Raw genomic sequence first — 26,248 nt, forward strand, 5'->3', positions numbered from 1 at the left:
AAACAAACACACACACACAAAAATTTTTTTTAGATAATTTAAAATGGGTTTCGGGACGCCTGGGTGGCTCAGCGGTTTAGCACCTGCCTTCGGCTCAGGGCCTGATCCTGGAGACCCGGGATCGAGTCCCACGTCGGGCTCCTGCATGGAGCCGGCTTCTCCCTCTGCCTGTGTCTCTGCCCCTGTGTGTGTGTGTGTGTGTGTGTGTGTGTGTGTGTGTGTCTCATGAATAAATAAATAATAAAATCCTTAAAAAAAAAAACTTGAAATTAAAAAATAAATTAAAAAATAAATTAAAATAAAATGGGTTTCATTTTTAAATAGAAAAATGTGGCCAAAAATATTTGGGTATATTTAATATGTCCTGATGTTGTAGTTGCTGTCAGAAGAATGAAAGTCGTGGTTTATCATACCATAGACCATGGACCTCTTATTTTTATCTGTGGTATCCTTAGTACAGTGCATGAACAAGTGGTATACAGGTAGGCACACCTGGGTAAGACACTTTCTACCCTGGTGTTCTGAGTTTGAAACATCACAACCCCTTCTCTTACTGAAAGAAAAGTTTATTGACTTAGGAGGAAGAAGAAACAAGAGAAATTAGATGTTTACCCCTAGTAGCTCTGACTTATTTTTTTAATCTAAAAATGAGTTTTATGTAAGAGAATGACCTCTTTTTGTCAGCTAAAATGATTTGTCATTTAAAAAATTATTGATTCCATTTTGAAGAGTATTTCATACAAGAGAAGCTCATTAGGTACATTAGTTTCTCCATTTTTGATAAACATGTATGCTAGTACCAGCAGAACTTGTAATCAACATGAAATAACCATTGTTCCCTCTCTAACCATCCCATGTTTAATCATTCAGTTCTGTGAAATTTCCTGAAGTGTTGAGAGTGGTCCACAGGTTCCCAATTGCTACTTTAATAGAACTGAAGACATCTAACACCTGTTTTTGAAAAATCTTGATGAGAAGAGAAATCCTCGAGTGCCCACATTGTGACCTAATTCCTCTTGCCTGTCAGCCTTATTTGTTTTATTTGTAAAATGAGGATAATAATTATTAACCACTTAAAGGCAGGGATCTGAATAAGAAGACTTCCTGGAATCTTTTCTAATTTTTTTTCAGTTATTCACTCAACCAATATTTAAATGCTAATCACTGAGCTACATAAAAGGAAGGACAGATACGGAATCTGCCTCAATAGGGTTTTATAGTTTCATTCTTACATGTGATTTTTGTAGTTCATGACTTTATTGTTGTATTTTATTCATATAGTATTGAATTTTACTGGCTTAGGTATTTGGCATCAAGACTTCTAGCCCACAGGGAAGCAAAGGCTACCTTCTTTCCTCACTCAGTATTAAGTAGAAGGATTTTTTAAGCACATAAATTGTTAAAAGACCAAAAAGAAATCTAGATATGAAGCAAATATAAGATCCCTTAGAAATAATCTTATTACTTAGAAACCACCCATATTGTCAACTTCAAGATGTCAATTATTACTTCCTAGAATCCTTTTTTCTGTTGGGTACAAGGATTAATCTCTTTGGGGAGTAACCTTAATTGTTTAAAAATAAAAGTGCCTAAGGTAATGAATAATCTGAACATGAAGAAGAACAACATAAGGTATGTGAATCGTGATCAGTTTCTTTTTTTTAATTTCTTTTTTTAATAGAATATACAAAGGTAGATAAAAATATATGTATTACATATTTTTCTGGGGTTTGTTATCAGCATTGTATTACCATCATCTCTCTATATACACATTCACACAAACCCTTAAGCTTGTAATTTAGGTGATAACTTTTGACTATTTGATGATCTAAGGGTATATTAGCACCTAACATTAGAATCTAGGGTTCTTTGTCATTGGATGACACATTGTTTAAAATTATCCCAAAATAGTAACACCTAAGTTTATAAACATTTGTCATAGATGTTTCTAAAAATGATACAGTCATATCTGCAACCACTATTTTCTTTTTTTTTTTTTTTTTTTAAGGATTTTATTTATTTATTCATGAGAGGCAGAGACCAGGCAGAGGGAGAAGCAGACTCCATGCAGGGAGCCAAATGTGGGACTCGATCCTGGGATCACAACCTGAGCCAAAGGCAGTGCTAAACCGCTTAGCCAGCCAGGCTGCCCACAACCACTGTTTTCATTAATAATACAAAACTAAAGGGCGCTTGGGTGGCTCCGTGGTTGAGCCTTTGGCTCAGGCCATGATCCTGGGGTCCTGGGATCAAGTTCCACATTGGCCTCCCCATGGGGAGCCTGCTTCTCCTTCTGCCTATGTCTCTGCCTCTCTCTCTCTCTCTCTCTCTCTCTCTCTCTGAGTCTCTCATAAATAAATAAAATCTTTTAAAAAAATAATGCAAAATTAAAATTCTGACAATTTGTTAACTCCAAATGATAAAATGTGTCCCCAATAGATATATAGTCCAAATTAAGCATCCTGAAGTACAGAAAAGGCACATCTGAAAGTATTCATTTTTTTTAACCTGTCACCTGAACTTTCATAGACCATGTAATTATACTGAAGGAACTTCACAGATAAGATAATCTTGAAGCAGAAAGGGAAGTTTGTGATGCATATGACTTATGTAAGAAAGTAAAACATTTTTCAGCATTCTGGATGTGTAAATGACTTGAGGCCATCTTCAAAATAAGTCTCAACAAAAGAAGCACCTGATTGCTTTAGAATTATAGTGGATATGGATGGCTGGGTGGCTCAGCAGTTGAGCATCTGCCGTTGGCTCAGGGTGTGATCCTGGGGACCTGAGATCGAGTCCCACATTGGGCTCCCTGCATGAAGCCTGCTTCTCCTTCTGCCTGTGTCTCTCTGCCTCTCTCTCTGTCTCTCATGAATAAATAAAATCTTTTAAAAAAAATTATAGTGGATAAGAGGAAAATGATGTAAGCAATAATGAGGATGTCTAAACACCTGAAAGAATTATAAATCTGTTGTCCAATAGGAAATTATTAAAAATAACTTTGGAATGTATAGTCACGTTGGCTAGACTTTTAAATTGACTAGAGAGCTGAAAACTTAAGAGAACTTTTACGGTTTAAAAGGGCAGCTTTGTATTTTTTTAATCAGTGAAAGCAAAAAGATTTTTTTTTAATCAGGTTTGACAATTTATTTATGATGCAGACAACTAAGAGAAGTAAAATATGGTGGTAAGATTTTATATGTCTAGGGGATCCCTGGATGGCTCAGCAGTTTAGTGCCTGCCTTTGGCCCAGGGCATGATCCTGGAGACCTGGGATCGAGTCCCATGTCGGGCTTCCCGCATGGAGCCTGCTTCTCCCTCTGCCTGTCTCTGTCTCTCTCTCTCTCTCTCTCTCTGTGTCTCTCATGAATAAATAAATAAAATATTTTTTAAAAAAGATTTTATATGTCTGAAATAGGGTGAGTGAAATTGAAAAGTAGGTCTTAAAAACAACCCATGATGTCTTTGTGTTTAGACTTAGAATTCTCTAGCTCATAACTTTGGTTTAAAGACACGAGCTAAATTGCCTAAGTTTTATTTCCTTAGAAATATTTAGTTGTCTGTTTTGTCTTTTAAATGATTTTCGTTTTTAGTAGAAGTTGAGTTTTACCAAGGAATGTGGATATTAAATAATGTTTCTTCTTTGCTGTAGGTAAAACTGCAGTAAAGAAGCTGACAAAAAAGGTAAGCAGGATGTATGGGAGAGAGTTCTTTCTCCCTTTCTTTTTGTTTTCTTGGTGACAAAAAAATGAACTTTTATAAGTTAAATTTAAAGATTTTAATGTGCATTCAAAGGATATCGAGGATATACTGGCAGGAATCCAACCAACTCGTTCTGGAGCAACCTTTTTCAGAGACCTTGGTGATAAAGGTAATTTTGACTTGTTAAATTTCTGTTTACTTGCTTTATTTAACCAGTATATTGTTAAGGAATTGTTGTGAGGCCAGCAACAGTATGGTAGAGAATATACAGTAGAGAACCTACCTAAAAAATGTTTTAATGCCAAGTTCTTTAATGTTTTTAAATTATAATAAAATACTCCTTAAGGAAGAAATAACTTTCTCAAGAGAGATTACAACTTAATTATTAAAACATCAGTTTTATTTAAAGCTGGGGGAGGAGGAATGTGGCAAAAGAACGCCTCGGGGAGATCCGAGGAACAGCAACATTTAAGGGAGTAGAAGAGGAAGCAGTGCCCATGAAAGAGACTAGGGATGAGGAGAGGCGACTTTGGTAAATGACCACTATGAAGAAAAAGCAAAAGGTGGCCTGGCTGGATAGCATTAGAGAAACAGAGAATTTTATAAAGAGGTTAGAAGAGAAAGGGTCTGGAATTAGCATTGAAGCAGAAAAAAATTAGTAACTTCCATTTCAGAAGTCTGTGAAGGTACCAGTACCCTTAGTGGCGATCCGGGTTTTGGATTTGGCAAGACTACACATACAATGAATAGGTTAAAGAGGTGTACTATGGAAAGAGAATCTCAGAGAGCACAGTAGGAAAATTTGGGTAGAAATAGAGGAGTAGAGGAGTAGGAGATTGGTTCAGTCAGGAAAGGTGAAGGATAGACCAGCATCCAGATGTATAAGCAAAGAGGAGAGATACCATTTTGGAAAGAGGGATGAGGCTGCTAAGGATAGTTGGACATAAACCAGAGAGTTAATGTAGAGCCTAAATCATATATCCCTTTATAGGGAAGTGAAGAGTTTAGACCTTATCCTAAGAAGAGTGCATTGCTATTGAAAAGTAAGAAAGTGACAAATCAGAGTAGAACAGTCACTCTGAGGGTTGAGTGGATTGAGGGAGCAAAAGAAACAGGAGGTGCAAGGGGTTATAGGCTGGAGAAGAGGTAGTAGAAATGGAGAGAAGAGGATAAATTTGATAGGTATTTTGGTGATAGAATTAGTAGGATTTAATGAGTGATTGGTTATGAGAAGGGAGGAAGAAAAAGGAATCGTGTATAGTGCTCAAGTTTCTGGTTTGATCAGCAAGGTGAATGGTTGTGCCATTCACCAAGATACATGGATCATAAGGAAAAGACTAAGTTGGGGGAGGAAAAGGCAGGGAATGAGTCCAGTTTAGGACATACTGAGTTCAGATTTAAGAATTGTGAGCCATCTAAATGGCAGTTGAAGTCACAGTTACAGATGCAACCATGCAGGAAGCACTGAGGAGAGAAGAGGCCCTGAGATAGAACAACTTAGTTTAAAGAATGGACAGAAGAGAGAGCAGCCCTTTACGAAGTTCGAGAAGGAGTGGTCAGTCAGGGACTCACCCAGGGGAGTGACCTAACCAGTGCTGTGCTGTAAGTGCTTCCAAAACAAATGCACGTGATCAATAACAGTTTTAATAGGTGTAAATCCTTACTGATGGTTTCCTATACTATACTGAGCCTCTTATATGTATTACTACATTTAATCCTCACATCAGTCCTTTGAAGAAAGTAACTTCATTTCATACCCCCATTTTATAGAGTAGCTAACAGAGGCACAAAAGGATTAAGTAACCTTCCCAGGGGGATCCCTGGGTGGCTCAGCGGTTTGGCACCTGCCTTCAGCCCAGGGCGTGATCCTGGAGTCCCGGGATCGAGTCCTGCATTAGGTTGCCTGCACGAAGCCTGCTTCTCCCTCTGCCTGTGTCTCTGCCTCTCTCTCTATCTCTCTGTCTCTCATGAATAAATAAATAAAATCTTTTAAAAAAATAAATAAATAAGTAACCTTCCCAAAGTCATGTATAGGAGTAAAAGCAATTTATAAATAGCATTTAGTGAAAAGGAGTTAAGATGGGAGAGTAGGGATGCCTGGGTGGCTAAGCAGTTGAGCATCTGCCTTTGGCTCAGGGTGTGATCCTGGGGTCCAGGGATCGAGTCCCGCATCAGGCTCCCTGCATGGAGCCTGCTTCTCCCTCTGCCTGTGTCTCTGCCTCTCTCTCTCTCTCTCTCTCTCTCTCTCTCTCTCTGTGTGTGTGTGTGTGTGTGTCACATTCATGTGACTGCCCTTCTGGGACAAACGTGCACCAGCCACAGTGCAACAAGACCCTTCCCCAGAGGATCAGAGTGAGTCTGCATCATGCCTAGTCTCTAAAATTTGAGGTTTTCAAACCCAGTCTTTCTGAAATAAAACACAGGAGCACTGTGCTGCCAGGTGGGCACAGACAGGGTGAAGGCAGAGATCTGGGGGATGTCTAGGTAACAAAGGAAAGATTGATAGCTTTTCTATGAGGGCTTTCTGGACAGTGGTGGTAGTGCAAACTCCCCACTCCAGGGAGGAAAGACCTGACTGATGCCATTTTTCTCCCCTGTCCATCAGCATGGTCTGACTTCAGTGAGCAAACAGCACAGTACCCACAGACATCCAAATCCAAGCTGCTTATTCCAAGCCCCACCACCCTGCACTCTGCAAGTGCTTTTTTACTAAGGCAGGCATGCCTGAGAACCAGAGCAGGAGTGGGCCCCCTCCCCCAGAAGAACAGCACAACCCCCACACACACACATACACCAAGCCTACTGACCATAGAGTGCTTCAGCTCTGGTGGAAACAGGATCTAGCCTCTTAACAAGCAGACCAAAGCACACCTAATTAAAACTTGCCAAACACTGGACAAGGTCTAAACACTCCCCAGAGCAAGCAAGGAGAAACTCCACAGAGGACTGATCTGAAGGGAAGAGCAGCCAAAACACAAGAGCAAAGTGCATACAGCATACATCAGAGACACTTCCTGAAGTGCTAGGCATATAGCCATTACCCTCAGGAGCAGGGAACATAACAAGCTTTCCTAACACACAGAAGACAAAGACCTAGACAAAATGCAAAGACAGAGTAATTCATCCCAAAAGAAAGAACAAGAAAAGGTCATGGTCAGGTATCTAATTGAAACAGCTCTAAGTAAGATGCCTGAATCAAAATTTAAAACAACAATCATAAGGCTACTTAGCTGAGCTTGAGAAAAGCATAGAAGACACCAGGGAGTCCCTTACTACAGAGATAAAAGACCTAAAAACCAGTCAAGCCAAAATAAAAACTGCTGTAACTGAAATATGAAATCCACTAGATGTAATGAGCACAAGGATGGAAGAATCAGAAGAACATATAAGTGATATAGAAGATAAAATTATGGAAAATAAGCTGAAAAGAAGAGGGAAAGGAAAATATTGGATTACGATTGTAGACTTAGGGAATTCAGCATAACAAAGCATAATAATATTTGTATCATTGGAGTTCCAGAAGAAGAGGTGAAAAGGGGGCACCAGGTTTATTTGAGGAAAATATACCTGAAAATTTACCTAATCTGGGGAAAGAAACAGACATCCAAATCTAAGAGGCACAGAGAACTCCCATCAAAATCAACAAAAGCAGGCCAACACTAAGACATATCTTAGTAAAATTTGTTAAATACAGAGATAAGGAAAACGTCCTGAGAATAAGGGAAAAGAAATCCCTAATTTACAAAGCATAACAAGCTGCAGACTTAATTCACAGAAACTTGGCAGGCCACGGGCTCCTGAGTAGCTCAGTTGGTTAAATGTCTGCCTTCGGCTCAGGTTGTGATCCCCCCCACATCAGGCACCCTGCTCAGCAGGGAATCTGCTTCTCCCTCTTACACTGCCCCTCCCCCTGCCATTTGTGCACTTGCTCTCTCTCTCTTTCAAATAAATAAGTAAAATCTTTAAAAAAAACAACAACAACAACTTGGCAAGCCAGAAAGGAGAGGCATAATATATTCAACATTTGGAGTGGGAAAAATGGGGCCAGGAATATTTTATCCAACAAGGCATAATAGGAGAAATAAAGAGTTTCGCAGACAAACAAAAAATAAACGAGTTCATGACCACTGAACCAGCCCTGCAAGAAATATTAAAGGGAACTCTTCAAGTAGGAAAGAAAGATCAAAAGCAACAAAGACTAGAAAGGAACAGAAAAAATCTCCAGAAACAACTTTACTGGTAATACAATGGCACTAAGTTCATTACTGTCAGTAATCACTCCGAATGTAAATGGACTAAATGCTCCAATCAAAAGACATACAGTATGGGAATGAATAAAAAAATAAGACCCGTTTATACACTGCCTACAAGAGACTCACTTTGGGCCTAAAGACACCTATAGACTGAAAGCGAAGAGATGGAGAACCATTCATCATGCTAATGGACATTAAAAGAAAGCTGAAATAGCCATCCTTATATCAGACAAACTAGATTTTAAACCAAAGATTGTAACAAGAGATGAAGAAGGTTACTATATCATAATAAAAGGGTCTATCCAACAAGAAGATCTTTTTTTTTTTTTTACAGGATTTTATTTATTTATTCATGATAGACACAGAGAGAGAAAGAGAGGCAGAGACACAGGCAGAAGCAGAAGCAGGCTCCATGCCGGGAGCCTGATGCGGAACTCGATCCCGGGACCCCAGGATCACGCCCCAGGCCAAAGGCAGGCGCTACACTGCTGAGCCACCCAGGGATCCCCCCAACAAGAAGATCTAACAATTGTAAATATTTATGTCCCTACCTTGGGAGCACCCAAATATATAAATCAATTGATTACAAACATAAAGAACTGTAACAATACAATAATAGTAGGGAACTTTAACATGCCACTTCCTGCAATGGATAGATAATCTAAGCAGAAAATCAACAAGCAAACAGTGGCTTTGAATGACATGCTGGACCAGAGGGACTTAACAGATATATTCAGAACATTCAAACTAAAGCAGAAGAATACACATCCTTTTCGAGTATACATAGAACATTCTCCAGAATAAATCACATTACTAGGTCACAAATCAGGCCTCAACAAATACAAAAAAAGATTGAGATCATACCATGCATATTTGCTGACCACAACTCTTTTGAAACTTGAAATCAACCACCAGAAAAAATTTGGGAAGACCACAGGCACATGGAGGTTAAAGAACATCCTAGAAAGAATGAATAGGTTAACCTGGAAATTAAGGAAGAGATTTTAAAACATGGAAACAAATGAAAATGAAAACACAACAGTCCAGAATCTTTGGGATGCAGCAAAGCAGTCATAAGAGGGAAGCATAGGGACGCCGGGGTGGCTCAGCAGTTAAGCGTCTGCCTTCAGCTCAGGGCATGATCCTGTAGTCCCGGGATCGGGTCCCACATTGGACTGCCTGCATGGAGCCTGCTTCTCCCTCTCCCTTCTCTCTGTGTCTCTCATGAATAAATAAATAAAATCTTAAAAAAAAAAAAAAAAGAGGGAAGTGTATAGCAATACAGGCTTACCTCAGGAAGCAAAAAAAAGTCTCAAATACACAACCTCATCTTACACCTAAAGGAGCTGGAAAAGAAACAACAAATAAAGCCTAAAACCAGCAGAAGGGAAATAAAGATTAGAGCAGAAATAAATGTTATAGAAAAGAAAACAATAAAAAGCCTGTAAAACAGATCGATTAAACTAGGAATTGGTTCTTTGAAAGAATTAATAAAATTGATAAACCCCTAACCATCCTTATCAAAAAGAAAAAATAAATAAATAAAATAATGAATGAAAAAACTCACAGCACCATAGAAATACAAACAATTAGAATATTATGAAAACTTATTTACCAGCAGATTGGGCAATCTGAAAAAAATGGATAAATTCCTAGAAATATACAAACTACCAAAATTGAAATAGGAAGAAATAGAAAATTTGAATGGACCTATAAACTAGTAACAAAATTGAATTAATAGTAAAAAAATCTCCCAACAAACAAAAGTCCAGGGCCAGATGGCTTCCTAGGGAAATTCTACCAAATATTTAAAAAAGAGTTAAAATCTATTCTTCTAACTATTCCATAAAATAGAAATGGAAGGAAAACTTTCAAACTCATTTCTGAGTCCAGCATTACCTTGATCCCAAAACCAGACAAAGACTCCCACTAAAAAGGAGAATTATAGGCCAATATCCCTGATGAACATGGTTGCAAAAATTCTCAACAAGATACTAATCAGTAGGATCCAACAGTGCATTAAAAGGATTATCCACCACAGTCAAATGGGATTTTATTCCTGGGCTGCAAGGATGGTTTAATATTTCCAAATCAATCAACCTGATACACCATGCTAATATTTTTTTAAAAAGGATAAGAACTATATAATACTGTCGATAGATACAGGAAAAGCATTTGGCAAAATACAGCATCCATTCTTGATAAAAAAAAAAAAAAAAAAAAAAAAAAAAAAAACTCTCAACAGGGCAGCCCAGGTGGCTAAGCGGTTTAGCACCGCCTTCAGCCTAGGGCCTGATCCTAGAGACCCAGGATCGAGTCCCATGTCAGGCTTCCTGCATAGAGTCTGCTTCTCCCTCTGCCTGTGTCTCTGCCACGCTCTCAATCTCTCTCTCTCTCTCTCTCTCTCTCTCTCTGCCTCTCATTAACGAATAAAATCTTAAAAAAAAAAAAAAAAAAAAAAAACTCAACAAAGTAGGTATGGATGGAACATACCTTAACATTATAAAGGCCCGCAGTTCATATCATCCTCAATAGGGAAAAACCAAGAGCTTTTCCCCTAAGGTCAGGAACACAACAGGGACGCCCACTGTCACCATTATTACTTAACATAGTACTTAGAAGTCCTAGCCTCAGCAAACAGACAACAAAAAATAAATAAAAGGCATCCAAATTGGCAAGGAAGAAGTCAAACTTTCACTATTTGCAGATGAAATGATACCCTATGTAGAAAACCTGAAAGACTCCACCAAAAAATTGCTAGAACTGATCCACAAATTCAGTAGTCACAGGATACAAAATTAACATACAGAAATCTATGGCATTTCTATACACCAATAATGAGCAGCAGAAAGGGAAATCAAGGGATTGATCCCATTTACAATTACACCAAAAACCATAAGATACTTAGGAATAAACGTAACCAAAGAGATAAAAGGTCTGTACTCTGAAAACCATAGAACACTTATGAAAGAAATTGAAGAGGACACAAAGAAATAGAAAGACATTCCCTGGGACACTTGGGTGGCTCAGTGGTTGAGCTCCTGCCTTCAGCCAAAGGCGTGATCTTGGGACCCTGGATCAAGTTCCATATCAGGCTCCCTGCATGGAGCCTGCTTCTCCCCCTGCCTGTGCCTGTGCCTCTCTGTCTCTCATGAATAAATAAAGTCTTTAAAAAAAAAAAAAACCCAAAATTAAATAATCCAGTTAAGAAATGGGCAGAAGACATGAATAGACACATTTTGAAAGAAGACAGCCAGATGGCTAACAGAATGAAAAGATGCTCAACATCATTCATCATAAGGGAAATACAAATCAAAACCATGATGTGATGATACCACCTTGCACCAGTTAGAATGGCTAAAATTAAGTTAGGAAACCACAGATTTTTGTGAGGATGCAGAGAAAGGGGAACCCTCTTATACTGTTGGTAGGAATGAAAGCTGGTGCAGCCACTCTGGAGAACAGTATTGAAATTCCTCAAAAAGTTAAAAACAGAACTACCCTGTGATGCAGCAATTGCAGCACTAGGTATTTACCTAAAGGATGCAAACATACTGATTCAAAGGGGCATATATATGCACCCTGATGTTTATAGCAGCACTATCAGCAGGCACCAAATTATGGAAAGAGCCCAAATGTCCATCCATAGATGAATACATAAAGAAGTGATGGTGTATATACATATGTACAATGGAGTATTACTCAGCCATCAAAATATTGAAATTTTGCCATTTGCAATGGCATGGATACAGCCTGAGTATATTATCCCAAGTGAAATAATAAGTCAGACAAAGACAAATACCATATGATTTCACTCATCTGTGCTTAAGAAACAAAATAGATGAATTAGGGGATGGGGAAAAAAAGAGAAAAGGAGACAAACCATGAGATTCTAGTATAGAGAACAAAGGGGAGGGTTGCTGGAGGGGAGGTGGGTGGGGGCTGAGCTAAGTGGGCAATGGGCATGAAGGAGGGCACTTGGGATGAGTACTGGGTGTTACATGTAAGTCATAAATCACTAAATTGTACTCCTAAAACCAATTTTATACTCTGTTAACTACACTGTAAATAAAAATTGTTAAATAAATAAAAAGCATTTAGCTTTACTGTCCTGTCTGTTCAAGCTGAATTTCATTTCAGTGTCACTGGGATATATTTGAATATTCTCGTACAAATAGGCAGAGGGTCTCCCGTGGTCTTTTTTTTTTATAATAATTTTATTTTTTATCGGTGTTCAATTTACCAACATACAGAATAACACCCAGTGCTCATCCTGTCAAGTGTCCCCCTCGGTGCCCACAACCCAGTCACTCCCCACCCCCCGCCCCCCCACCCTCCTCCCCTTCCACCACCCCTAGATCGTTTCCCAGAGTTAGGAGTCTTTATGTTCTGTCTCCCTTTCTGATATTTCCCACTTATTTTTTCTCCTTTCCCCTTTATTCCCTTTCACTATTATTTATATTCCCCAAATGAATGAGAACATATAGTGTTTGTCCTTCTCCGATTGACTTACTTCACTCAGCATAATACCCTCCAGTTCCATCCACGTTGAAGCAAATGGTGGGTATTTGTCATTTCTAATGGCTGAGTAATATTCCATTGCATACATAGACCACAGCTTCTTTATCCATTCATCTTTCAATGGACACCGAGGCTCCTTCCACAGTTTGGCTATTGTGGACACTGCTGCTATAAACATCGGGGTGCAGGTGTCCTGGCGTTTCATTGCATCTGTATCTTTGGGGTAAATCCCCAACAGTGCAATTGCTGGGTCAGGGCAGGTCTATTTTTAACTCTTTGAGAAACCTCCACACAGTTTTCTAGAGTGGCTGCACCAGTTCCCATTCCCACCAACAGTGTAAGAGGGTTCCCTTTTCTCTGCATCCTCTCCAACATTTGTGGTTTCCTGCCTTGTTAATTTTCCCCATTCTCACTGGTGTGAGGTGGTATCTCATTGTGGTTTTGATTTGTATTTCCTTGATGGCAAGTGATGCGGAGCATTTTCTCATGTGCATGTTGGCCATGTCTATGTCTTCCTCTGTGAGATTTCTCTTCACATCTTTTGCTCCCGTGGTCTTTTTTATATAAGGACCAGTCTGTGATAAGTAGAGAAAGTCTTCACCTGAAGTTGGTGATAATGTTCTTTCCTCTTTTCTGAAGGAGTTGGAGAATTAAGCCAACTTCCAAATTAGTGGCTCCTGACCTGTTTATTCAATACGGAAGGCTTGTGACAATTAGCTCGAGAGATCTGCAATGCTGTCTTGTCAACATTTGTTTGTGCCTTGTTTTTGCATGTGAACGTTAGTTTTAAAATGTCAGCACCCCAGCTCCATGAAGTCAGTAGCAGTCAGATTGCTTATTTTAGTATCAATTCCTGCTCACACTTCAGTGTGTATTTAGTGGACTACATAAACTTTAAGTCTATTTTACAAGTATTAGTTCCTTATACTAAACTGTCTAATTATCTTTATACCCCTCCACCCCACCTCTGACCTGATTCCTTTCAGTAAGCACCAGAACATGTATTTAAAGAGGTTAAAAATCTCCTTACTTTTTTAAGTGGCAGTTTACTGAGAGGTAGTCTCTAGGTAATAAATAAGAGCATATGTTCTGGATCAGCAGACTTAAATTCAAATTTTTCCTGGCTTTCTGTCCTCAGGAAGTTATCTCTTTCATTGTCATTTTCATTGCCTTTAAAACAAGAGAGTAATGCCTGCCTTTATGGGATTGTTGAAGAATATAATAAAACAAGATGTTTTTAATGTTTATAGTATCTCCTTGAACTGATTAGGAGCATAGGCGTTAAGCTTCCCAGCTCTATTAGTTACCTATCTGATCTTTGGCAAATTAGTCTCCGTTTCCTTACTATGTGTCTGGCACATTGGAAATATATAACTGATAATATTAGTAGCATTGTAATTGCTCTATGTTTTTGTAAGATTTTAGTATTAACTGGATCTTGGCCTCTTATTAGTGAGTTAATAAGTTAAAATAAGTAATGCCTTTTAAATTGTAGTTGATACAGATTTTAGGACATTGTCAGTAATTTGGCACTTCAGAGATTTTAGGAATCATATTTAAACTCCAGATACTGATATTTAGCTCAGAGCTACAACTTTGAGATATCTTTTCTTGACAAATACTTTCTAAACACATTTTGGATTTGAAGAAAAATATTGTATTTTCTAGTTGTGAAAATTTGAGTGATGTCTATGGATATAAACTCAGTTATTTTATATTTGATTGTTTCCCCCTCCCCCGCCTCCCATAGGAAGAAAGAAGGGTGGGGAGAATTCTTGAGTAATTTTGACCTTGTGGCAGAATATAGAATAAGGAGTAGGTTAATTCAGCATTTTTATAAATCATTAATATAAGTATATAATTTTAGGAATTCTATTAAAAGTTATTTTAAGACAGAGTCATAAAATAAAAACTGAAGTTTAGATTATTTTAAGAGAAAAATATCTAAAAGATTAGAGATTAATCTGTAGTACCTAGAAGAGAGACTTATTTTCAAAGACCTTAGAAACACTCTTCACTTCTGAAAAGAATTTCTTCCACAAGCCTCATCTCCTGCATTAACTAATCTTCCATACTATCAGGAGTGCCTCAAATACCACCTGCTATATCAGCTAGGCTTCCCTCACCTGCCAACTTCCTGCTCATCAGGTGTCTTACTCTGTGAAAGTAATCTCTGAAACCACCAGAGATCTTGTTCTCTTTCATTCTTTGCATTTTGTTGCACTGTACTGTCTGTCATATTTTTTAATTAAACCATAAATTCTCTAAGAGGATAAATCTATGTGTGGTCATTTGCATAGCACGTTGCCTAAAATGTTCTTTAGCACATAACAGACGCTCATCTAAAATTGCATGCCATGCTGATAATGTTAATAAGAATATGATAATTACAAATTATTCTGATCTATTTCAGTGAGTCCCTTGACTTTGTTATGTAATTTGAGTCAGCCTTTCTATGAATTGAAAGTACAAAAACTACATCTTTTTAAAAAATATTTCCAATTAAAACTTTTCAATAATTTGTTGATCTTCCCAGTTAAAATTAATTGGTATTACTTTATCAACAGAATTAAATCCAGCTAGCACTAATGTTTACATCTGAAAAAAAAATGAAAATTATCAGCAAGTAATTTTATCTTCTTTTTCATTAAAACACTTCCTTTTGATGTAAAATATTTCTAAAATAATATTAGGTAAAACTTCTGCCTCCTAGTAACTAACGTTTTATCAGCTTAATGCTTAATGACCTGCAACTATCCTATGGAATATTTTTGCTTTTCCTGAACTGGATATTATTTAAATTAAAGTTATTCATTGTATTACCGTATCTTATGTGATGTATAGTTATTTCAAAGTACATAACCTATAAAGTGCATTAAGCTAATTGAACTAAATAAACCTGATCTTGGCAGTTAAGCACAAAACAGTTTTTTAAATTGCACTACCCTACCATAGATTATAAGAATGTATCTCTAATATCATATATTCTGTGTTCACAATCTTGGAGATAATTGTTAAAATTAGTAAAATTCATTATGATGTATATCCTATGCAGAGAAGAATTTAGTGAATTTTAAAGGCATTTTTTTCTTTACATGAAGGAATGCCTCCAAGTCTGCTGTATCCACATCCGGCAACTATGTTTGTTTTTCCACCTTCACTTTGTTATAGAAGTACTGTTCCCAATAGCAGAAATAGTGCTGCCTTTCTGTATTTGCCCCAGGCCTCTTCTGTTGTCTTCCCAAGGCTTCTCCACTCTGGTGTCATTCCTTCCCCCTGCCACATTCTCTTTCTGGGCACCATATCATTCCCGTCTTACATAATAACTTATGAACATCTCCCATATTTAAGGAAACACATTCCTCCTGTGACTCTCTCCATACTTTGTAATCCCTTTTCATAGCCAAGCTCTTTGTTTTGTGTTGTGCTCAGTTCCTCACCTCTCAGCCATCAGCCCACTGTAGTCTGGTACTCATCCTCTAACACCACCACTCTTAACAAAACCATCAGTGATCTCCTTGTTATTAGATCCAGTGAAGATATTCTGTGTTCTTGGCACCTATGACCCCAGCCGTACTGATGCTATTACCTGTTCTCACGTCAGACTAGTCCCTTCTCTTGGCTTATAGTACCCCATACTTTGTTTTGTGTTGTGTTCTTACCATCCTAGTGGTATCTTCTTTGTCTCCTTTGATGAAATTCAACCAGAACTACCTAAACTGGGGAAATCAAACAGGTCATTCTGATGAGGTGAGTTTGAACACAGAGGCTGACTTGTCAGCCCTAGCATGAATGTGAAACTCTGTTTCACAGGAGATAATGGAGTAGAAGGCAAGACGTAACAAACTAAAGGAAGTGGGAGGCCATCTGGCAAATGAAGGGTGGTATTTTTGAGACCTAAAGCGTGATGTGGGAGTTGAGATTTCTAAGAGCAGTAAGCAAAAGTTCATTTTCTTGGTATAGAGAAGTAGCAAACAGTGGTGGAGCTTCCATAAAACAGGCTATAATGGAAGCCTTGTAAGTAACAGTGAAATTTGAAGGGAAGATAGTGTTGTGCCCAAGATCGCAAATCCAAGAAACCGCCAAGGAGCCGACACGGATGCAAACACACGAGGGTTTTACAAGCTCGAGACTGGGCCCAAGTATACCCGAGGCAGCGGAGCAGGTACTTGGACCCCGAGACTAAGAGGCTTAGCAACTTTATAGGGGCCAGTGGCCAATGGGATCGCAGAAAGTTGCACAGTCATGCTGGTCCGCTGAGCCGGATTTCCGGTGAGGGTGTGTCCTGGTCTTTGACTAGGGAGGGGCAGTGCCCTAAGTAATAAGCAGGTCAGCGCAAGGCGGGTGCAGCCCAAAATAGAGTCAGTCCTGTTCTGCTTGTCCAGGGGTAGGGGATTTTGTTCAATTTCCTGGGTCCCACAGATAGAAAGTTATTAGGTTTCTTTTTTTTTTTTTTTTTAATTTTTTATTTATTTATGATAGTTACACAGAGAGAGAGAGAGAGAGGCAGAGGGAGAAGCAGGCTCCATGCACCGGGAGCCCAATGTGGGATTCGATCCCGGGTCTCCAGGATCGCGCCCTGGGCCGAAGGCAAGCACCAAACCACTGCGCCACCCAGGGATCCCAATTATTCGGTTTCTAAAATGTGTTTCAGACAGGAAAAAATATCTGTATATTTTCTTTATTCCTTTCTCCTTTCGGTGGGAGGGAAGGTTTTAAAAGGTTTTATTCACTTCTTGAAATTGAGGGTACTATTCTCTCCATTCAGCCTCTGCTTGTAGTAGCAAGATTCATGAAGCAGTTCTGCATATCAGCATATAAGTCAGAGAGGCATCCTCATGAGAGGCATTTAGTCAGGACTCTGTTAGAGTGTGGTCACTTCTGGAAATCATGGTTCTAGTTTTCAGGAGCAGCACTATGACTCTGTATGTCTTTGCCAGCCTCACTGTGTCTGTGCCATAAGGGAGATAAAATAGATGTTTGTTTTCAGAAGGCATTGAGGAGGATTTTCAGTAACTTCTTTAAACTTTCAGTTACAGGCACATAGATCTCTATATGTCTGTCTCTGTCTCTCTTTCTATATATATATACACCTTTCCAACTGTCAAGGAGATAAATTCATCAACCTACTCACACATTTTCCTATTGGATAGTTCTCTCTCCCTGTTAGGTAGCTGGAGAGTTATTTATATTCTCAGAATGAATAGGGGCATCGTGCATCTCCAAGATTTCTAAAAGCATTAAAAGCCACTATTTCTGGATGGCTGGGGAGGTGGAGGGAAGGCCTTTAGTGATGGCCTATTAGAAAAAACAGAAAGTGGAAGTCCACAGCAGAAAGCTTTGTTTTTTTCCTTTATGCAAAGTACATGAAGTTATTAGTATGAGAAATAAAGGAAAGGAGATGATAAGTGAGAGAAAGGGAGAGAGGCTTTAAGAGGATCCAGGAAGAATAAATGACTGCAAGTATAGATAAGATAGATAGCATTCATTTCAAAGTCAATGAGAAGGAATAAGTAATTTGCACTGGGCACCTGCAGGAGGAGACTTTTAAACATATCTCCCTACCACATAGGAGATATGAAAGAACAGCCTTCATTAATAAAAGACTGAAATCAGGACTCAAAGGATGACCTAACCTTGACAGGGAAACTAAGCAGCTGTCAGGAAAATGAGGAACAGCAGGGTTGTTATGTACGTAGGAAGAATTAGAAATGCCATGAAAGGGCAGGGTAAGAACTGCTAGCTCACCATTCTTCCAAATGCTGGTCTCTCTTAATGTGGGTTTTCTTATGCTTGCTTGTACTCCACTCTGCTTGGAGTCTCAATCCTACCCCTTCATATTCTCCATCGCTCGGACACATCCACTGTATCATACTGTAGCTGAGAAAAGAGCACCCGTCCCTAAGGATGCGAAGTGTCATAGGCTGAACCTGTGGATCTCCATAATTCCTGGATACCCTGAGTTTGTAACTTTCTTTAACATCTACTTCATTTGTAAAATAAAGGTTACAATCTCTATCTATTTCCATGGTTCTGGTGGGAATAATATACATAAAGCTCCTCCACTGTGCCTTGAGATCAAGTGTCACTAAAAGATCTTTTTATTATTATTAGGCAAATTCATGTGCCACAAGTTCTCTTGGATTCTTGGAAACTACATTGTCTCAGTTCTCTTGGTACCTATCTCTGTTATTGGTTTCTCTTCCTCCTCCTGCCCTTTAAGTGTTGGTGCTCCCTAGGATCTCTGTCCTTTGTTTACTGCTTTCCTTCTCCTCTTGGTTTAGCACCCATGGATAATGCTGCAAACTCTCAAAACCCCTTCAGTATCTGTAGCCCTGGCTACTCTCCTGAGCTTCAGACTTCTGTACCCAAACCAGCTGCCACACGCCTGCTTGTGGGTCTTTCAGTTACCTTGAGTTTGTCATATCCCAAACTGAACTCACGGTCCTCCCTAAATCAGCGCTTTGTTTTCTTGGTCTCATTTGGTAGTACTACTTTTCACCTACCTTATCAAAACCCAGGAAATATCTTTGAACCCTTTCTCTTTTTGCCATTTTCATCTTTCACATGCAGTCAGATACGAAATCCTTCTAATTCTGCCTCCTAGGTATTTATCAGATTCATCAAGATATATAAATATGTTCTTATGATGGATATGTTAATTTCTCTTTAGGAAACAGAATTCTCAAAACTGCACTTAGTAGCGAGTCATATTTAGAATGGTTCCAAATTTAAAATGTTTGTAGAGAAGCATAGCAAATAACAGAATTTAGTCATGTCTTCTAATGGCCTTTCCTTAAGGATTTATTAACAAATTTTTAAATATAATTATTTAGGGGATCTCTGGGTGGCTCAGTGGTTTAGTGCCTGCCTTCGGGCCCAGGGCGTGATCCTGGAGTTCCAGGATCAAGTCCCACATCAGGCTGTCTGCATGGAGCCTGCTTCTCCCTCTGCCTGTGTCTCTGCCTCTTTCTCTCTCTCTCTGTCTCTATCCCTCTGTCTCTCTCTGTCTCTAATGAATAAATAAATAAAATCTTTAAAATATATATAATTATTTAAAATACCTATTTAACATGTACTTTTAAAACATTGCCACTTAACAGCATTTACTTTATAATTAAATTTAAAAATACATATATTAAACTGTTTCTCCTATATTCTGAAGTATCAGTTTTCTTTAAAAGCATTTTCAGAGGGCAGATGCCTAGAATGCTATTGTAGAACCATACTGTTTATAATCTATCTTGGGAGTGTAGTTGCTGTTTTCACATCATCTCAATTCTGTTTATTCAAGCTTTTTATTTAAGTCAGCATTTCAAAGAAAGACACTGGAATTTTCTTTCTCACAAAGTCCCATTGTAGAGACACATACGTGTGTGTAAAGAAGAATGAGGCCCCCTCTTGGCACCAAGCCCACGTCAGTCTAGCAGTTTGGCCATTTTTTTCACATTGCCGTACTCCCTTCAAAATGAAAGGGAAAAAAGCTACTCTCCATTTTTTTTAGTCTACCAAGGGATGGTATTTCAAAGTATTTCATCCTTTAATCCTTCAACTAATATTAGAGCACTTCTCTCAGGTATTATGATAATGACAAAACATTTAATTTATTCTCCTTCCATATAAACACTGAATATTTTTAAGGAAAAATATCTGAAGACACTGGGCTTTTTTATTAAAAAGAATTACACCTGCTCCAAGATAAAGACAAACATAAAGTTTGTAATGCACAAAAATGTAAGTCACTTAAAATGCGTACCTGAAGTTATTTGCAACTACAACACTGAATTACCTAGAGATAAAGTCCTCACCTGGCTTGCTCTGAACTTGGGCCCTCACTCTGTGTGTTATTTGATTGGGAGCCAGTAGGGCAAATCCACTGTCATCACCCTCTGCCTTCATTCTTCATGTCTGGGTACCATCGTGGGCTTATTTCCCATTGCTTCTTCCATATGGACGTTATTTCTCTCAGTCACTTTTTAATTTTCATATTTTTATATTTAGTTTTCATATTCAGCTTCATATTCATATTCACCTCAGTTGGTTAAGCATCCAAACTCTTGATCTCAGCTCAGGTCTTGAGCTCAGGATTGTGAATTCAGGCCCCACATTGGGCTCCACACTGGGCATGGAGCCTACTTTAAGAAAAAAAAAGATTTAAGACACAGAGAACAAAAGAAAAATCTAAAACTTTTGTGAATCAAAGTACACTATCAAAAGAGTGAAGAGATGGGATCCCTGGGGGGCGCAGCGGTTTGGCGCCTGCCTTTGGCCCAGGGCGTGATCCTGGAGACCCAGGATCGAATCCCACGTCAGGCTCCCGGTGCACGGAGCCTGCTTCTCCCTCTGCCTATGTCTCTGCCTCTCTCTCTCTCTCCCTGTGTGACTATCATAAATAAATAAAAGTTTAAAAAAAAAAAAACAAAAAAAAAAAAAAAAGAGTGAAGAGACAATCCACAGGAAAGGAGAAAATACTAGCAAATCATATATAGGGAGTTAAAATCCAGTATATAGAAAGAACTCCTATAACTCAACAACAAGAAAACCAAACAACCCAGTTAAAAAATGGGCAAAGACTGGAATAGACATTTTTCCAAGAAGATATACAGTTGACTAATTTACACGTCAAAAGATGCCTGACATCACTAACCATTAAGGAAATGCAGATCAAAACCATAATGAGATACCACTTAATACCATTATTATCAAGAAAAAACAAGTGCTGACCAGGATGTGGAGGAATCATAACCTCTGTGTACTCTTGGTTGGAATGTAAAATGGTACCACCACTTTTGAAAAACGTATGGAGGTTCCTCAGATTAAGCACAGAATGACCGTATGGTCCAGCAATTGCACCCTGGGTAAATACCCCAAATAATTAAAAGCAAAGATTCAAACAGATACTTGTACACCAGTGTTTATAGCAGCATTAATCACAATAGCCAAAGAATGGAAACAACCCAGATGTCCATCAACAGATGAATGGATAACCAAAATGTAGTATATATACATATAAAGGAGTATTTTTCAACCTTAAAAAGGCATGAAATTCTGACACATACTACAATATGGATGAACCTTGAAGACATGCTAAGTGAAATAAGCCAGACACAAAGGATAAATACTATATGATTTCATTTGTATGAGGTCCCTAGAGTAGGCAAATTCATAGCAACCGAAAACAGAAGAGAGGTTACAGGGGCTGGAGGCAGAAAAAAAATGGAGTTAGTGTTTCATGGATATGGGGTTTCAGTTTATGATGATGAAAAGTTCTGATAATGGTTGCAAAACAATGAATTGACTTAATGCCACTACACTGTATACTTAAAGATAGCTAAAATGGTAAATTTTTTGTTATGTGTATTTTACCACAGTAAAGAAAAGTGACTTGAGACCTGTTGACCAAGTGCAAATCAAGGACATTTTCTGAATCCTGATTTGAGCACACTTGAAAAAAGCATTTCTGAAATAGGGACATTTGTAAAAGTGATGTGAGTTTGATGATATTGAGGAATTACTGGTAATTTTTTAGGTGTGGCAAATATATTTGTGGGGAGGGAACTTTTAGAGATAAAGCTTGAATTTTCTACTGTGAAATAAGATATTTAGATTTGTTTCAAAATAACCCAGTGAGGGGGTGGACAGAGGTGGTGCCTGGGTGGCTCAGTCAGTTAAGTGTCTGTCTTCAGCTCAGGTCATGATCCCAGAGTCCTGGGATTGAGCCCCACATTGGGCTCCCTGCTCAGCAGGGAGTCTGCATCTTTCTCTGCCTCTGTCCTTCTCCTCACTTGTGCACGCGCTCTCTCTCTCTCTCTCTCAAATTAATAAAATCTTTTTTAAAAAAGTAATCCAGTGCAAAGTGGGGGGGAAGGGAGTGAAAAGAAGTACAGATAAAATAAAATCTGCAATGAGTTGATAATTACTAAAGTTGATATGTAAGTTACTCATTATATTCTCTCTACTTTTGTGTATGATTGAAGTTTTCCATGATAAAGTTTAATTGTGTATTTTGCTATTATATCAAATTTATGATCCAGAAGGAAAAATTTTTTAGCTTATCAGGAAGCCATGATTTATAAGACATTGTTTTATATTTATTGCTATTCTTTTCATTGCAAGCACGGAAAACTAGACACTATCTATTTGAGCTAGTAAGGACAGACATAGAGCTAGTGGCCAGACACAGAGCTGGCTTCAAGTTCAACTTAATCCAGGGCTCAGACATCACCAGTATCCATCTTTCAGGTCTGCCAATTAAAGATTGGCTGCATTCTCAGGCCCTAAACACTGGCTGTCTGACAGTTCCAGGCACTCTCTCCATTGCCTCACATTCCTAAGTGAAACATTCTCACATCATCAAAATCCAGGGGGGTTGGGGAAGGAAAAAAAAAATAATAAAGTGAATGATTAAGCATTCTTGTCAGAAATTCCACTCTAAGCGACCCAGTTTAGGTCAAGGCCCATCCCTGAACTAGTCCCTGCAGCCAGACTATTGCAACCTGCTCCTTAGCTTGGGTCAGCTCTTTGCCATCTCTGTACCGATTCACTGAGAATACAGTGATTGACTTAGGCCAGTCAGTATCTACCTTCAAAGGTGAGGATGAATCATCCTACCAAAACTGCATGTTTGAGAAGGGGAAAGGAATGGTTTCCCAAAGGAAAATCAAGTTACTGCTGCAAAGATTTAATTACCTCATTTTCAATAATATAGTTTGACCTTTTATATATTGAGATCTTTGTTTTACTCAACTGAATTTTTAAATTTGCTCCACTTGAGATGTTATGAACAGTGAAATTTGAGCAGAAATTGCATGAAGTGCTGTGCAAATAAAACCTGTGCTGGATACCTATTATTTGCTAGCCAACATCCATTCCCCTTTTTTAATAGTATAGTATCATTTTAAGTATAAGTACTATACTTAATTCTCTGTTACAGAAATTTTCCACTATACCAAAGAGAGAGGTAAATTAAAGTAAAAATGTGTGTTCTTATTTTTTCTCCCCCCACTTCTTTTTGAGGGGGGTGGGTGGCGGAGGGGAGAGAGAGAGAATCCTAAGTAGGCTCCATGCCCAGAGCCAGACACAGGGATTGATCTCATGACCCTGAAGTCATGACCTGAACAGAAATCAAGACTCAGATGCTTAAGCAACTGAGCCACCCAGATGCCTCAAAAATGTGTGTTTTTAATTAAATGAAGTTTGCGTGTAGTATTTATGTATGATTACTTCTAAACCTGAAACTTACTTTCTGATGTTTTTATTTTATCTCTTTCAGGACTGATTTCATATACTGAGTATCTTTTCTTGCTTACAATCCTTACTAGTAAGTACCCTACAGTTTTTGTCACTGATCATGTGGAATTATCTGTTCTTAGCAAACAAGGTTTTGGAAATTTGGTATTTATGTCTTTATCATTAAAACATTATTGCTACCTTAGTTTTTATTTTTTAACACAATGATACTGTTGGGTTAGATTAGCCCTTCTATTCCCTTTGTACTATGGCTCCCTGTAACTTTGTCTCCTTAAAAAACTTGTTGAACAGAAGAATCAGACTTAGCCTTCACATGTTAAAAAAAATCCCTCATCAGACATTCTTCAAAATTCCTGGTCAGTACTTTTCAGATTAGTCATGAAAATCAAGGAAGGACTGAGAAACTTTCACAACTTGGAGCAGAATAAGGAGACCTAACAACTAAATGCAACATGGTTTCTTGTATTTGATCCTAAAGTAGAAAAATAGCATTAGTGGAAAAACATGAAATCTAAATAGTCTGTAGTTCAGTTAAAAATGCTAAAAATGAAAAAAAAATGCTATTACGGGTGTTAATTTCTTAGTTTTGACAATGATGCTATAGTTATATAAGATGTTAACATTAGAGGAAGCTGAATGAAGAGTATATGAGAACTCACTATACACTATCTTTACAACATTTCTTCGGTCTAAAATTACTTCAAAATAAAAAGATTTTTTAAAAGCCATACTCTGAGAAAGGGAAATAAAGACTAATAATCAGTATGAAAATAACCAAGTTACTATAAGAATATAGGAAAGCTCCTGGTAGAGTTAAAGAAATAAATTTTCAAATTAATTTTGCTTTGAGAAGCAAAGCACTTAATAGCAGAACAACGCAGCCAGGAAAACATATCAGCCCTTGAAAATTGTTATGAGAAGAGATTATTTTTTTCTCTGTTTAGGCACTTGTATAATAGTTTCTGGAAGCTTTTGAAGACCTATAGATCAGTAAATAATTTGCATTTCACCAACATTTAAATAACTATTCACTTTTCACTTAATTGCAGAACCCCATACTGGGTTTCATGTTGCTTTTAAAATGCTGGATGCAGATGGTAATGAGATGGTTGAGAAAAAGGAATTTTTTAAGGTAAGTAGATTCTACTTATTTTTGGTTTATCATAAAGCATTTGGATGCTTGTGTGATGTACATTTCCATAAAAATCAAAATTATATCCACTGCTTACATATGAAATGTCCAGAAATCATTTATACATTCAAAAGTGTTAAATTTTCTATATTACAACCTTGAAAAAAGTGTAATGGAATAGAGCATAAGATTCCTGTGGGAGAAATGAGCTTGTGCATCTACATTTTTTAGAGTTTTATTTTTATGATTTCAGCAGGAAATAAAATGGAAAGGGCCTCATAGATATGTTCAAAATTACTCTTATAAAAAAAAATTACTCTTATACACCCCTACCTCCACAAAAGGAACAAGAAAAATAAAAACTTAAGCCTTCATAAAGAATAGAGAAAAATGAAAAAACTACAATAGGTATAAATGGATGCAGATTTTCCAGAAATTTGCCATTTGAAAAGCTGAAAATATGTTTCCAAGACAACTCTAAGACATACAACCAGTAAATTTCACTCCATTTCAAGAATGTTGATGACAATATTAAAAAAAAAATACCTCAGTGCATATAAACTTTTGGGTATGTGCCAAAGTTAAATGTTTTTAATGTATTAGAGTCTTTTGTGAAGAAAAAGATAAAATATGTAGATAAATATATAACACAGCATTTGGTACATACTAACTTCTTAGACCTACCATTGATAACTACTGAGTACATATATAAATGACTACTTTATGACTTTTTTTAAAAAAGTTTTTGAGACATGAAACATGGAGCTCTCTTACATTGCTGATGGGAATGTGAAATGATACACACATTTTGGAAAACAAAATTGGTAGCTTCTTAATGTATACTCAGCATATGACATGGCAATTCAGTCCTATGTTTTTATTCCAGAGTCAAAGAAAAGAAAACGTAGGTTTACCCAAAGGCCTATATGTGAATATTCATAACAACTTTATTTATAATAGCCCCAAACTGGAGACAACCTAAGTGTTCACCAAGTGACTAGACAAACAAATTATATCCATACAATAGAATACTACTCAGCAATAAAAAGGAAAAAATTACCAGTACATACAACAACATGGATGTATGTAAGTGAAACAAATAGTGTACATACAGTATAAGTCCTTTGACATGAAACTCTAGAAAAGGAACATATCTATACTAACAGAAAGCAGATCACTGGTTGCCTGGGTCGAGAGGGAGTAAGGGAGTAAGGAATTGACTGCAGATTAGCTGCAGCTTCCATAAGAGAACATCTTTAAGTGCTGGAAACATTTTAAATCTTGGTTAGGATACTAGTGACTTGGTGTATAAATTTGTTACAACCCATCAAACTATATTTAAACAAGTGCATTTTATTACATATGAATTATACCTCAGGAAACACCTTTG

The 26,248-nt window shown here is 37.8% G+C and overlaps 1 protein-coding gene across 3 annotated transcripts in view; it reads left to right on the forward strand.

Annotated features, from left to right (window-relative positions):
* Window positions 1–26,248, forward strand: part of MICU2 (mitochondrial calcium uptake 2) — a 126,908-nt gene that overhangs the window by 55,419 nt on the left and 45,241 nt on the right. For 2 of the 3 annotated variants that reach the window (XM_077868405.1, XM_077868404.1), the window contains exons 3-6: window positions 3,653–3,684; window positions 3,796–3,871; window positions 23,749–23,796; window positions 24,776–24,858. In XM_077868405.1, coding sequence (XP_077724531.1) covers window positions 3,653–3,684; window positions 3,796–3,871; window positions 23,749–23,796; window positions 24,776–24,858 — 239 coding nt within the window. The remainder of the gene's footprint in view (window positions 1–3,652; window positions 3,685–3,795; window positions 3,872–23,748; window positions 23,797–24,775; window positions 24,859–26,248) is intronic. The other variant, XM_077868406.1, reaches the window with a different exon arrangement.

The sequence above is a fragment of the Canis aureus genome, chromosome 24 (assembly GCF_053574225.1).
Source record: "Canis aureus isolate CA01 chromosome 24, VMU_Caureus_v.1.0, whole genome shotgun sequence".
In the NCBI taxonomy this organism is placed as follows: domain Eukaryota; kingdom Metazoa; phylum Chordata; class Mammalia; order Carnivora; family Canidae; genus Canis; species Canis aureus.